The sequence below is a fragment of the Vitis vinifera genome, chromosome 8 (genome assembly GCF_030704535.1).
Source record: "Vitis vinifera cultivar Pinot Noir 40024 chromosome 8, ASM3070453v1".
In the NCBI taxonomy this organism is placed as follows: Eukaryota; Viridiplantae; Streptophyta; class Magnoliopsida; order Vitales; family Vitaceae; genus Vitis; species Vitis vinifera.
In genome coordinates, this window is record NC_081812.1 from 20,336,282 (window position 1) to 20,352,017 (window position 15,736).

Genomic DNA, 15,736 nt, shown 5'->3' on the forward strand with positions numbered 1-15,736 from the left:
GCCATGATGTGGGCATAATTAAGTCCTATTTAGGGAAAAATTCGAATTTGCTGCTTCTAAGATATTTAGGGCATAATTAAGCCATGATGTGGGCATAACATTCACTTAATTTTAAATTTTATTTTAAAAATCAATTAAGTATTTTAATTTTTCTATTTATTTTTTTACATCATTAAAAATCATTTTTTAGATAAAAAATTAAATTTCAATTGAAAGGATACTTTTTTGTTCCCTATTTAATTTTATCTTCAAAAAGAATTAATAATCTTTTCTTATATTTATTGGATTTTTTTTACAATTTCAATCAAACTAATAGCAATTGGTCTTTATTATTTGTCTTTAAAAGGAAAAAAATAATAGAAAATTAAATTAGTTTTTCTTTTTATAAATAATTAATTAAATTAATTTTAAAGACATCTAAAATGTTTTTTTTAATCAATATCTAATTTAAATAAAATTAACGAATTCCATAATATACATGTTTCAAATAATTCAATGATTATAAAAATATATTATTAGTTACAACAATGAAAAAATTTATTTTCTTAAAAAAATTTGAGGAAAATGTCTCTTGAAAAAAAGATTTTGGATAGCTAAATTTTAAGAAGCAAATGTCTCTTCAAAGAAATAATTTTTGTGATTTTTTTTTGGGAAAATTGTATAATTTTTGTTGGAAATTATCTTGCTTTTAAGAGCATATTTATAAGAAATGATATGAAAAGGGAAAACCCATTTCTTCTATTGTATTACTTTTTTTATATGGCTAAAACTATGATAATTTTAAAAATATTTTCTAAAATTAAAAATATTTTCCAAAATATGATATTTTACTAATTATTTTTTTCAACTGTTAGATAAAAAAAAGCACAACACTTTTTCTGCAATAAATTAATGCAAAAATATGGGCATTTAAGGATAAGAACTATTATGGTATAATTTAAGGAATTTAGAGAAAGAATATTAGATTAAAATGCACAACTCGTTTTTTAAAAATAAATTAATGCCAAAATCTAGCCATTCTAACTAAAAATAATTTAAGGAATAGTAGCTAAAAAGGAACATAAAAAATGCAACTCATTTAAGCTTAAGTTTGGGGAAAAGCTTAATAGTAAGGGTTAATTTCATTCTTTTAATTCATATATAATTTATAAAAACAGGTTAGACTTAGAGAGTGTTTGTTTGTTTTTTTTTTTTTTTTGAAAGTAATTTGTTTTTAAAATTTAGGTTGTTTGTTTTTCTATTTTTTTACGACTTATTATAAACTTTTTATAGAATAAAAAAAGTCAAAATATTTAGTTTTTTCTAAATAGAAAAAAATAACATATTAATTTTTCTTTACTTTTTAATATTTAATAAAAATAAAATATTATAAAAACAAACAATCTAATATTTAACACTATTAAGCATTAAGTTTCTATTTAAAATTAAGTAAAAAAGCAAACACCATTTTAGATTTTGAGAATGATTTTTGCACAAATGTTATTAGTCATTTTTTATTTTTTATCATGGAATAATTTAAGTTCATTTGAGAGTATTTTTTATTTTTAGAAGTGATTTTTAAAAGAATCATTCATCAAATAATTCATTATATATCATTTCAAATGATTAATTTTATCAAACACATACTTTTTTATCCAATAATACTCTTATTTTGCTCAAAATTATTCTCAAAGATTAGGAAACAAGAAATTGATTGTTACCACATGTTGAAATCATCTTTTGTCATAATATATTTAACCCTTTTTAAGAGACCATAGATCAGAGAGTATAAACCTTTTAGAATTTCAAAAATTAAATGAGAAGTAGTAAAATGTGTGAATAATTCTTAAGAGTTCTTGTGAATTCTTGTACATAACTTATATATATTAGTGACAATAAGTAGGTGATCATCCTATTCACAAAGCACTTGAAAGTTTGTAAAGTATTGTATAATGTTTTTTATTAATAAAGTTTCCATTCATTCAAAATTTTCAAATATTGCTTATCAAGTATGAAAAAAAGACGGGAGTTGAAAATATCGCATCAATCAAATTTGATAAAGAAGAACTCCGATGGAAATATAATAAACTTATATAAAAAGAAATTAAAAATTTTATCTTTCCCATAATTTTGGAGTCATGGACACGATTTGCAAAGTCAACAAAACTAATATGAAGAGGAATTGAAATTTATGTCTTACTTGGAATTAGGGACAAAATTTATATTCAAGTGAAACAATTTGATGTGACAAAACCTATATTTTTTGTGAAAGATGAATTGAAAACTTTGTCTTACTTGGAATTAGGGACAAAATTTATATTCAAGTGAAACAATTTGATGTGACAAAACCTATAATTCTTTTTTACATTTTGATTGTTTGTTTCGTGTATATCATTGTCAATGTTCCTAAAATATTATTATTGATTGATTAATTAATAAGTTTGTTTCGTGTCTATCATTGTCATTGTTCTTCAAATATTATTATTGGTTGATTGATTAATTAATAAATTCTTTTAGAGGAATGTGACTTAGGTTTTCTTTATCTCAATATTAATACTGACCAAATTTATATCTCTTGTCATGATATATCCATGAATTTGATTTTCCATTAACCTTTCCATCTAACACTTCTTGTTCTACACCTATTGAATCCCAGACCCAAAGCATTCTTTGCCAATTCTTCTGCTATAATCGAACCATATCCTATAAAGAAGGAGCTCAAAGTTCTTAATGGCAACAGTCAGCTCTGTTGTTATACCTCTGGTCCATTACTTTCTCTTAAAGATGGTAGTCCTCTCTCGAATCCTACTCCATATAGAAGTCTTCTTGTTACTCGTTTGAATATTTTCTTTGTTGTCAACAAGTTATGCCTATGCCTCACTGGCAAGCTATTACTTCATGAGCTCAAGGTTCCTTTATTCCATAAACCTACTATATCGTGTGACTATTTAAGCACAGCCTATTTAACTGTGAATCCTATTCTGCATTCAGGCAGTAAACATGTGGAGATTGACTTCCACTTTCTGCATGATTGGGTGCTTTCACGATTGTTGAATATCAAATTTTTACCTTTTGACCATCAGTTGGCAGATACTATGACTAAGCCTGTTCCTACTCAACGGTTTTTAAGCCTTCTATCCAAGCTTGCAGTTCTTCCCAACCCTTGAGCTTGTTGGGGATGTTAGCATATAGCTTCAGCACTTTGTTCATTTGATTTATTTTGTTATAACAGTTTATATAAGTAGAGAAACTTGTAAAATTTTGTTACGTAGTTACACTTACACAAATCAGTGTACTGTTACCCAAATATAAATATACATTTTCTAAGAGGTTTACTCACTCTGTTCTCTTCAACCACTCCGTTCTCTTACTGGGTGCATGATGGAAATGGAAAGAGTATCTTAGTACTGCCTCGCGATTTGTGATAGCGATGAATACGTTCCCAGGATTGCACAAATGACGCCCAAAGCAGCAACTCCACTGCTCACTATAACCTGAATGCGTCAAAACAATTCTGTGATTAAAGAGAAAGGCAAAAGGATTGAACATGTTGATAAATTAACCCTTACGGACCTGCTAACCATATAAATACACACCATTATCAGAGGAAATTAATGTCTGACATAACGGCAAATCATATTTTTTATTTTATTTTCTCTTTTTCACTTTCAAGCTCGAGGAGAAAAATCTGGTAAGAGGCTGAATTTTCGTACCTGTGCTTTTGTTGCCTTATTCCCCATAATTCGTAGGTAACATAAAGTCGGAATTATCACAGACTGAAATATCAGTTTTCAAGGGAAATGTAGTTCAGAGACAGAAAGAAACAAAGCAATTGAAATAGCCTTTAGCATATCATTCTGTAAAATGTGAGAATGACAAGCTATTGTATTAAGGATTCATGGCATGGCTGTCCAAATCATGGAGTGAAGAGTATGAATAAATTGAATGGGGATCCGTTCTTACCACTAGTACACTGAGAAGAGAACCGATTAAAGACATCACAAGACCTGCAATCAGAAATGATAAGAATTGGGTTCAGTCAGTTTTACAAGCATTGGAATTTGGTCATGTTACAATGGATGCTTGAAGCAGCCTTAGCCTAATCCCGTAACTTATTCTAACTTTCAATAATTTATACACATGGTAAAATAAAATATCTGCACAACGACCTTTTCATCTTTCCAGTTGATAAAACATTTGCTGAAATGCAAATTACAGTACTTACCAAAAAAGGGAAGAAGAAAAGCAACACAGACGGAAGAAATGACCAGTGCTGTTCTTAGAAGAATAAAACACCAGAAACTATTTGAAATTCTGACTGGGAGCAGCTCCTCTATACTTCTTGCCAATGGGTTCATCAATAACGCATATTTGTTTCATGTTAAGGGAACAAGAAAATTACTGCAGAAAGTGATAAAATTACTTCTACTACATGATTTTTCATATTAGAGAATTCACTGTGAAAAGGATATTTAGTGAATGGGTTGATGACCTGTAAAGAAAAGCAAAAATGAGCAAGCTTAGAAACCACATGAATATTTTTACCTGAGCCCATAAAGAGTATCCAAAGACTCAGACTTACTGTTGTCCATAATGCAATTTTGGAAGCAAAGACGTGCCTTGGAATATTCAGGGTAATCTGGGACATTGTACCTTGGCCAAACATCAGGAATCCAACGATTGCAATACCTCCATATATTATCACACACAAAAGAATACTGCATAACAAGAAAGGTGTAAAGTACCCAAGAGAAAAGGCAAGTAAAACAAGCACCATGCACCAAAATCAAGTCTATGTACCTTACTATCAATGCCTTGCTAAATTTTGTTTTATCAGCCATTGATTGGTAGATATTTGGAAACACAGTATGCCCAGAAAAGCAAAATCCATATACACCAATAGAGAATGGAATACCACCCCAGTTCACCAATTTACCAGTTTGATGGAACCCAATTCCAGCTGTTATACCAACAAAAATCACAGAAACAACTATCAACACTGTTGCAAGGACCCCACCAGCTGCAAAATAAATAACAAAACTTTAGATGAACAGCCTATTGAATCACCCAGTTTGAAAACTCCACAGAAGTAGTTTTTAACACCTGAAAGGCATGAAATCACCCGGAGATCCCTCAACCAAACAGTTGGTAGAACAATAAGGGCAGTTAAAATCCCGAATAAGTGCAAAGAGTCGAGCTGAAAACCACCCCAATTCAAGGATGCTCCAGGAAATAGCCTGGTCAGATTATCCCCCTCCAAAATAATAAATTCCACACAGTATGACTGCACTCATTGGAAAAAGGAAAAAATTCAGGACTCTGCTTGGGTATTCATATAGCATATGGTTCAAGCAATGTGTAGAATCAGAATCAGAGCTTCACTTACATATAATTCTGTGTATAAAACAAACTGCACAAGACCCAAAAAACGCACAAGCATCAGAAAAGATTTTGCTAAAAACCAATAATATATGTATAGGATTCTTTTTCTATTCAACACATGGTCATGTTTAACAGTACTTCTAAATGGAACATGATCTAATCATAGTACAAGTTGAATGTAAGCTATTAAAAAAAAAAAAAAAATAGTGCAAGCCGAACGTATACAGGTTCTTATAACTAGTATCAGGCCCTTACTATAAACTGCATAGAGTACATGGAACAATCTGAGTAAAATGTAACAATATAATCTAATTGTCACTTTAAACTTTAAACTTATAGCAAGAATGAGTAAAGCACATAGAGTAAAATGTCTAGGGCTTCTTCTAGAGTAGCCCAAAGATTGGATGTAAAATTAGAGGACAATAATGTGCTCGCACTGAACCCATAGAGAACATATATTTAGTAGACCAACCATAGGTTAGTGCCAACAAGCAATATAATATGCTATGTTTTGAAGCTACAATCAACTCACAGAAACAAAAAGACGTCCATATCTTCCAAATGCAGCTTCCCCAATGTCAGGATAGGTGATGATGCCTTCTTTGCTCTCAAGGCAGTATCTCAAGAGAGAGGCTGTATAACAACACACAACTGCAAAAAGAACCAGAACAGCCAAACTTGCCCATCCAGCCTCTTTTACCGCATAAGGTGTAGATAGAAGTCCAATTCCAGCCAGTACATTTACCCCTGTCCCAAAAACAACATGGTTTGTTGAAATCACCACAAATGAAGCCACAACACGACACAGGGAAAAACTCAAACCTTTTATTCTCTTCTTTTGAATAAATAGAAAAAAGAATATCAAAGCGACAGAAAGAAAAATAATTTTGCATATGATCATTCCTTCAATGAAACCATGGAACAAACAAACATCAAGTTTTCACAAAAATCCTATACCCTTTTAAAGTCATTTGCAACAAAACTACAATAACAGAGATTACCATTGAAGACAGTCTGAGTGAAGCTACATCCATAACTAATGGGCAGTTCTCCAGTAAGTTGTTCATGAAAGGAAGCCTTCTCTGACAATGATAACTGTGTCCTTGAGATCCTATCTGTGTCTTCTTTTTGATAATTTTTTTCTTGTTCAGTCAGCAAAGGAGTTTTTCCATCCAAGTCCAAATTACTCTTGGTAAAGATGTCAAGACTTGAACGCCTAAGACCAAGTGAAGATCCAAGAATTCCAAAATTTGGTGATGCAGCGATTGTGTAGGAATCAGTTGTCTCTCTGCAAGGGGAAAAAGAAAACCATTATAAGCACTTGATTTTTCTTGTCTATCAATGGCTCTGAACATTCAATTCTTTCAGTCCCTGTACACATTAGCCATAAATGCCCATAATGCAGGTGGATAACGACCTGATCTAACAGGTATTTTTAAAATAGAGACCATGAAGCTTACCAAAATTTCTATTCTCTTTAATGAACTTCCATCAAACACTTGGGACTGATAAAACCAAATAACTGTTGGTGTTTTCGCCAGAAATCGTGTGTGCTCATAATCATCATCATAAGATATTGTACCAATAATTCCTAAAAAATTGCTGGTAATGATTTTGAAATAATATGAACCATGTATGGCCAGATGATGAAAGGCTTCCAACCATTTTAGCCACTCTGCTTTGGCCCCTTAGAATATGTTGTTTACCTCCACTTGCAATGATGAGAATATGACTAGTTTGTGACTACAGAAAAGGAACGGAACCATTTGCATTTTGGTTAAACATTTTTTTCCTTTTTGTTTTTCAATCGTATGTCTTCCTTTTCTTGCATAAATAAATTGCATCCAATACTTAAAAGAATAAAAATTTCATTTATTAAGAAAATTATAAATACCTTAAACAACTGAATAATCTGTTTGGTCGCCAAGAAACTGTGCAGATTTTAATTATTTGGATTTAATTTTTCATTCGGACGAAATATCAAATATATAACGGGCCTTTATTTTTTCTTTGTGAGAGGCTGCAAACACGTACTGAACTACCACTTCATTGATTTTTCCATTATATATTTATAAACCATGAGAAGATGAACAATAAAATTCAAAACTTTAGCTTATTGTCATTTTCCTTGGTTTTCACATAAACCAAACAGAAAAACCAAAAACTGAAAAAGGATTCCAACAACTACCTGTAACTCTGCGGCCATTGCTGCGAAGAGAAAACGACAGAAGGCGAAGTATAACCTTCGTCGCCATAAGCAACCTCTTCATCACCGCTACTACTCTCAATCCTGTTCACTACATCATCACCACCGTCATCCTCAATGACAAACAAAAACTCCGAATCTCTCTCCTGCTTCTCTTTATCCCCCATTGCAGTTTGGAGAGAAAATACCTAGAAAACAAAGCACTGGAATATGTAGACACCGGGAAAAGTGTCTGGTAACAAATAAGTATACAGAGATCGATAAAACAGGACTGAAAACCCTAGAAATGGAAAGAAGAATGACGTTGAGATTTGTTCTATACGAGTGGCTAAGAATGGCGAGCTGCGATAAAAAGGAAGCCAGGAAGGTGACGGCTAAGGGCACCAGGCAGGTTTTCTCTAGAGGTAGAGGTGTGACGTGGCCTTTCACATTCAACTTTTAACTTCTACAGTATCTGTCATACTCATACCGACTGAAAAGAATTATTCACGCGCCCTTCAAAGCGCGTAATTCCTTCTGTATTTCGGGAAATGCATATATGATTATTATAGTAAATGGATAATTTTCAGTATGTTTCTTAGATAGTAATCATAGTATGACGTGCTTTTAAAAGGTCCAGAACAAAAAGGCCTCATTCCCATTTCGAATTTTATTTTTCCAAATAATTTCTAAAAATATTAGAATATTTTCTAAAAATTATAACATACTTATAAAAAAAGTTATAATAAAAGGATAATTTTCGGTATATTTCTAAGATAGTAAGATAAGTTTTTAAAATATGATATTTTCTTTATTTATTTTTCTTTATCTCTCGTTTTATTTCAAAATAAATGGTCTTATTCCCATTTTAAAATCTATTTTTTCAATTATTTTCTAAAAATATTAGAACTTTTGAAAACATACTAAAAACAAAAGTTAATTTTCATTTTCTCATTCAAAATAATGGATAAATAGCATTAGTCATTCTCTTCAAATTCAGTATTCCAACAATTAAAGAAAAATTATATGTATTTAAATTTTAAATTTATTTAAGTATGAACTCCAAGCATTTTAAGAGAAATACATTTTTCTCTCCCATCTTAAAAAACAAATAAAAAGGTTTAATACACTTTAACTTTTAATTTATCGTGTGTTTTACCCATTGTTCTCATTTAAAATTGAGCACATTGTATTTCAAGTTTCTTAAATATCAGTACTTTGCCATTTTTATTGAATAAAGTTAGTTTTAATTAACGGAAATGTTACATGTTGTACACCTGACTAACTAATTAAGGATAATTTTGTAAATTTATTTACTCAAAATATAAAGATGAAAGTCACATGCACAACACGTGACATTTCAATCCATTAAAAGTAACTTCGTCTATAAAAAAGATAAGGTACTAGTATATAACAAGTTTAGATCGTAATGAATTGGATATTAAACCTTCGGGGCAATATAGAAAACTGTTGAAGGTAAAATGTATTAAACCTTAAACAATATCACAAAACATAAAACCATGTCTAGATGGATTGTATTTGAAATTAAGAATAATAAATTAATTTTAATTTTTGTAAAATAATAATATGAACAAAAAAAAATGATGCTATACAAATAAATCTCACTCCTATTATGATTTTAATTTCTCTCTAATATATATATATATATATATTATATGATTTACTTTTTACTTATATTAAGCTCGTGTCATTTTTAGACACGAAGTGTATCATTTTTTTTATTTGGTTCATTATTATTGTTTTGAATTTTTTTTGTTATTTGTAGTATCTTATAAAATATAAAATAATTTCATCTTTTATATATACTAGGTTGGCTTCGACATTCAAATAATAAAGTTAATATCATATAATATATTTTAATTTTTTTAATAAAAGTTATAAGAAAATAATTTACTAAAAAAATAAAAATTTTAAACTTTTAAATATTTGTGTTTAAAAACATATCGTAACATTATAACAACTTTATATATCTAATTAATTCATACCCTAATTTTTCAAACCTACCGGTATTAAGTAATTTTGGATTATCTATTTTTTTTTCCTGTTTTGTTCTGTAGGAAATATGGGGAGAAAAGGTGTTAAAATTTTCAAACCTAACCCTAATCCCTAATCATGACAGTTTAGTAAATAGTTGGAAAAAAAGTAGGAAAAATTATAACAAAATGAATCCAACTTGTATGGTATAAATATATATGTGCTTTTGTAGAAAAGCTAAAAGATGGTAATTAGTCTTTTAAATAAAAATCTAATAATTAAATTTCAATTTCGATATTTTTAAAAACAAAATTATTATTTCAAATTTAAAAGTAAATTTTAAATTATAAAATAAATCTATATTTTTTATATAGATTATATTAGTTTTATCTATAAATTATTATTATTATTTATTTTGTAAAATAAAATTTGTTATTCAAATTATAACATCCTTTTATAATAGATTTCTTATATTAATTAAAAAAGTTGACAAAATCTAAATTTTGATGATAATAATTAGTTTAATTTGACTTATACACTTATAGCAAAAAGAAAAAAGAAAAGAAAAAGAGCGGCGGGCAAAAGTACGTGAGAAACACGCGCAAGTGAGAGTTGAGGCTCGTGTTAGAATCGTATCCGGCACTTAACTTGTGAAAGTGACATGTAAATTGTGATGATTATTTTTGGTGGTTGTAAATTATAACAAGCCCATGTGATGTGGCTCGTGGAGTTGTGACAGCGGTGCATGTAACTCCACACATTTCCCGATTACAAAACGACATCAGCTGCGTGGAACACTGGAACCATCTTACAGGACTACTCAAGGTAAGGGCTAACATTAGAGTTAGCCACAAACTATTCTTTGTCCTTTTCTATGTATGTATATATATATATTTATCCCACTTTGTTCTATATTTCACACATCCGTTTCCACCTACTCATATAAAAATAATCATAAACTATGGGTTAAAAAAAGTACCGTAACACCAGAATAGTTAAAAATAACATATTTAATAATATATATATATATATATATATATATATATATATATATATTTTATTCGAAAAAAAACTTATTTTCATACACTAACATAAAAATAATCATTAAATAATGATAGAAGATAATATATCATTAAAAATAATTATAAAATGCAGGTTGAAGACATTATCTCCATTGTTAAAAAAGTAGCAATTGAATAGTTAAAGATAATATATTTAATAAAAAATATATATATATTTCACTTGAAAAAAAAATATATTTTCATGCACTCATATAAAAATAATCATGAAATACGGATTAAAGATAATATATTTATCATTAAAAAATAGCATATGAATGGTTAAAAATAATATATTTGATAAAAAAATATATGAGATATTAATTATTTTTAGATACCTGCATGAAATTTTGTATTTTATAAGTCTAAATTATTATTTTATGGTTTTTAGTGTATGAAAACATACTTTTTTCGGTTCACCTTCTCTAAAAAAAATTATTTAAAATAAGAAATAAACTTAAAACACATTCTAAAGCGGTGCGAGGATAACCATCTGAAATAAATAGAAAATTATTATGAATAATTTTGGTCAAGATTTTATTTTCAATTAAATTTAAGAAGTTTATTTATCAATAATTATTTTAATATATATTAAGGAGTGGAGAAAAAAGATTAGCAAGAAAAATTGTTTTCCTATATTATTGGATGCCAAAAAGAAAAGTATTTAAAACAAATTCCTTTAATGTTTTTCTTTAAATTTTCAATTGCCATATAAAGAATATTTTTTTTACATAAGTCAATGATAAGGACCAAAAAGATTAAAAACTTATAAAATTCTTAATAAAGACGTGTAATTTGAAAATAACATAACAATCCTAAATTTGTATTTTTATGAGAAGAAATTTGTGACCCTTAAGTCATTTTTTTTTTTAAAAAAAGAAAAAAGAAAATAAATACAGATCACTCTCACTTTTTACTATGTTTTGTAAAATAGATGCTAATGACATTCTAAAAGAAAATATTTGACAATAATAATTATTTAAATATAGAAATGACAATGGATTAAGTTCAACACCGTCACCCATATCCTAAACCTTTCCTATGTATTTATATATATTCTCATGCTTGTTAAAAAAAAAAAAAAAAATCAAAGGGCAAGGAAGATGTAGGAAATTCTCATACTTCCCCAGTTCTATTTAATTATTTTTTAAATTTTATTAAAATAAATATTTATATTTTTTATGAAAAATATTATTTTATATATGTTAAAAAAGTTGAAAAAAAAAAACAAAAAATAATTTTTTATTTAACATTATATATAATTGAAACAGGGCGAGACAAAGTTATACTTGAACCTATCCCTGAATCCATCTTAAGTTTTAAAAAATTTTCTCAAACTTGCCTTGCATCCATTTATCTTTATCTTAAACCCGTTCTATTAGATGTGGGGCGTAGGGATTGCAACGAGGCGGGTTTGTTCAGGTGCCCGCCCCGCCCCTAATGGGACGGAGTTTAAATTTAATAAACGGGTTTGGGATGGGTATGAGATTTTTTTTAAAAACCCGGGACGGGTTCGGGTATTGCCCCATCCCGCTCCGCCCCGCCCCGATTATATATAAATTTAATTTTAAAATTAAATTAAATTTAAAATTTAAAATTAATTTAATTTAAAATTTTATTTTACTATTTTTAATATATAGATAATAATAAAAATTTAATAAAATAAGTTATAAAAAATATAATATTTTTATTATTTATAAAATATATTTATTTTAATGTAATAAAAAAATTTAAAAGTAATTTTAAAAAAAAAGGCTAAAGAGATGGGGATGAGAATTGTTTTTAATAAACGGGGCGGGGTTGTAATGGGGGCGACCCGTCCCGAACCCGCCCGTTGCCATTCCTAGTGGGACATGTACATTGAAAAACCCGCTATATTGTCATCTTTATTCAAATATTATTTTCTCATAGCTTGTTGTAGTTTTTCTTTTTTTTTTTTTTTTACTTTTTACTTATATTAGATTTTTAAAATTAGTTACACAAGTTTATTTTTATATTTAGTTAAAATTTATCTTATTGGTTTTTTTTTTTTTTTTTACATTTCATAAATCTAAATAACCTTTTCTTAAAAATGGTAAAATTAAGAAAAATAAAAAGTATAAATTGAATTATCATCTCTTAATTTTATCGTACCCACTTAAATATATCACATTTTTAAATGATGATAAAAATAATTAAACTAATTAAACTTTTTTATTATGCCTAAAATTTCATTTCACTTAGGTTTATTCCAAGAGATATGATTTTTGCAACACCATATGAAAGAATTTTATATTGTTTTTCAGTGCAATCTAGCATTCATGCATGTCCAAAAGACAACTAAGTATAAGAGATATACAACACAAATTTTACAAGGCAAATCAAATGTACTAAAAATATGATGTCTTGTCATAAGAATTAATGTTGTTTTTTTAATGTAAATAACATTGAGAAAATTACATAATAGGGTGCGTTGAAGTTAATAATGATTTGGGGTCCATTCCAATAAAGGGTGAAGGGAAAGTTACAAAATTCCTAAAAGGACATATGTGTAAAACATTGTAAAAATGATCAAAAATACTTTTCAATTATCCAAAACAAAAGGACAAAAAAAAATTGTCTTAAGTTTGTGAAACGAACCTCCAAAAAGTTTCTTCTTCTCGTGTGTATCCAACAAGAAATCCAATAAGGAGAAATTTGTTTTTTCCTCAGTTACCTAAAAAACAAAGAGACACCTCAATCCATGAAGTGAAGAACCTGCAAAAAGTTTCTTCTGTTTCTCATGCGTGTCATCGAAGAAATCCATCAAGGGTTGAAAGATTTTTTTTTTATTTAAATAGAACTTGTGTTAGACCTATATTGCTCATGGCTTTAATATCATAGATCCCACAAATTAAAAGAGATTTTGAGAAATAAAAAATAAAAAAGTCCATATTTTTTGTGGAACATGTTGTCAATTATTATTTTTAATTATTTGATATGATTTTCGCGACAACCACTTTGAAGTATGTTTACTTGGTGCTACTGTGTTTGTGTATTTTTGGAACCAATTTAGAGTCTCGCTAAGAGGTGAAACTCATATTGATGCCCCAATTTATTTATATATTTTAAATTTTTTTAGTTATGATGTTTAGCATGTTTAACCTTATAAACAAAACGATGTGATATTGTGATGGTGTTGTTATTATTGTTGTTGCATTTTTTTTTTAGATTGGAAACCGTGTTCTATCGGGATTTGTAAAAAGGTTTAGGTGGTGTTTGTTTTTTTTTACTAAATAAAAATAATAAAAATATTTAATTTTTTTTATTTAGCTAAAAGTAACATATTGGTGTCAATTAATATGATTGAAATGAACTTATTAATAATAAGTGTTGAATAAAAATACCACAAGTATTATGTATTACGATATGACCAAGTTTTAAATTGTTCAATTGTTTCTTTCAAGCAAACATGGTTGTATTTTTTTTCAAATGATATCAATAGTAATATTAATTGTGAAAATAATACTATCAACAATGAGAAAAGTGTCTTTTTAATAGTTTTATACACTCATATGAAAAAAAAAACTATAAAATAGGAATCCGAATTTATAAAATACAAATTTTAAAAGTCTATAAAAAAAAAAAATAGTATTTCATATACCTTTTGATTAAAGATACTACATTTGACCATTCAGGTACTATCTTTTAATGTATAAGTACTACATTTGATCGAGTGTATGAAATTTAAATTATTTTTAAAGGGATCCTATTTTGTGATTATTTTTACATAACTATGTGTAAACACACTTTTTCCCAACAATTAATTATAATAATAGTTATAAAATTATAAATAGTGATACACTCAAACTAAGAATGTTAGTTTCAAAAGAGTAGGTAAAACGTAAAGAGACAAGTAATTAGGTTAAGCCACAATATGGGAACAAAAAAATGTTTGATCTAGTGACCAAATTTTATGAATTCCTTTTGAAGAATTTTGGATGCTATTTATTGGAAAAAAATTAACAAATTGATCTTTACATCTACCTTATTTACATATCCACTTAAAAATAATAATTTTAGTCATACATTCACCTACAATTTTAAAAATGTCTAAAACATTGTTCTTATTTTTTTTTTTTTTATGTCAGATCCATCATCTTCTTCTTCCTTTTTTCATTCAACTTATCTCTTGTCAATCACAAACCCTAAGGCTTTGTTTGGTTACCGAAAAATTTGAGGGAAAATATGATGAAAAGAAAATAGAGAGGAAAAGTAGAAGGAAATAAATAGTAAAGGAAAATAAAAAATAGATTTGAAGTCAATAAATTATTTTTATATATTATTTCAAATTTATTTAACTCTTCTATATAAAGATTAAATAATTTAAAATATATAAGTTTCTTATTAATTTTAATTATATTTTACTTCCTTTGGTATTTTTTTTTATGGTAAAATCAAATATGAAAAAAATAATTTTTCTTAACAATTTTTTTTTCATTCCTTAGTATTTTCTAGTAACTAAACATAGTCTAAGGCTATGTTTTGGTTCTTAAAAAATTTAAGAGAAAATACAAGGGAAAGATATTAAAGAGAAAAAGTAAAAGGAAAAAAAAAGTGAGAAAATATATATAACCAATTATCTGTTTTAAATGTGGCAAGGTTGACCACTATAAAAAAGATTGTAGAGTTAAGCAAAAGATTAATAATTTAAGTGTCTCAGATGACTTAAAAAATATGCTTTGTAAGGTAATGTTAAACTCCACAGATTCTAAATCAAGGACTGATTCAGATAATGAAGATGACATTAGTCAACTAGACAGTAGTGGTGAAGCTTCTAGCCAATCTTCTAGTGATCAAGCATAATGTATTAAGGGTAATTGTAATTATCGTCCTAAAACTATAAATGTCATAAGTCAAGATCAAGAATTTATCCTAGATACTTTAAAGAAAGTTGAGGATGAAAAGACTAAGCAAAATCTTTATGAAGTTTTTAAGAAATCTGTTGTTATGGCAGAAGCTAAGAAGACTGTAAGTTCTTATAACCTCAATGATATCTTAAATAGGTTTGACCAGCAGTCTCCTAAGGAAGTTAGCATTAAGGAACTTCATGATGAAGTTAGGCAGTATAGAAAAGAAATTAAGGAGTTAAGACAATTCATAGGTTTAGGTCTCTCTG

The 15,736-nt window shown here is 27.9% G+C and overlaps 1 protein-coding gene across 2 annotated transcripts; it reads right to left on the bottom strand.

The window, feature by feature from the left end:
- Positions 1-3,158: 3,158 nt before the first annotated feature.
- Positions 3,159-7,988, bottom strand: LOC100265815 (amino acid transporter AVT1A). Of its 2 annotated transcripts, XM_059739229.1 has the most exons (12): positions 7,550-7,988; positions 6,363-6,649; positions 5,894-6,108; positions 5,366-5,389; positions 5,083-5,263; positions 4,780-4,999; positions 4,562-4,697; positions 4,448-4,471; positions 4,205-4,346; positions 3,943-3,986; positions 3,693-3,755; positions 3,159-3,473 (listed from the first exon to the last, which is right to left on the bottom strand). In XM_059739229.1, the coding sequence occupies exons 1-12, from the start codon at positions 7,732-7,734 to the stop codon at positions 3,381-3,383; spliced, it is 1,614 nt and encodes a 537-aa protein (XP_059595212.1). In that variant the 5' UTR covers positions 7,735-7,988; the 3' UTR covers positions 3,159-3,380. The 2 variants fall into 2 exon arrangements, with proteins under 2 accessions (XP_059595212.1, XP_059595213.1); XM_059739230.1 differs by lacking the exon at positions 5,366-5,389 and having other exon boundaries at positions 7,550-7,947.
- Positions 7,989-15,736: the final 7,748 nt, after the last annotated feature.

Bases quoted from the DNA above. Each gene is read 5' to 3' on its own strand.
- LOC100265815 (XM_059739229.1), bottom strand. From the start codon at position 7,734: ATGGGGGATAAAGAGAAGCAGGAGAGAGATTCGGAGTTTTTGTTTGTC. The intron at 5,264-5,365 runs GTAAGTGAAGCT...CAATGAGTGCAG, and splicing joins TTTTATACACAGAATTATAT to TCATACTGTGTGGAATTTAT. The intron at 5,000-5,082 runs GTGTTAAAAACT...TTTATTTTGCAG, and splicing joins GGTGATTTCATGCCTTTCAG to CTGGTGGGGTCCTTGCAACA.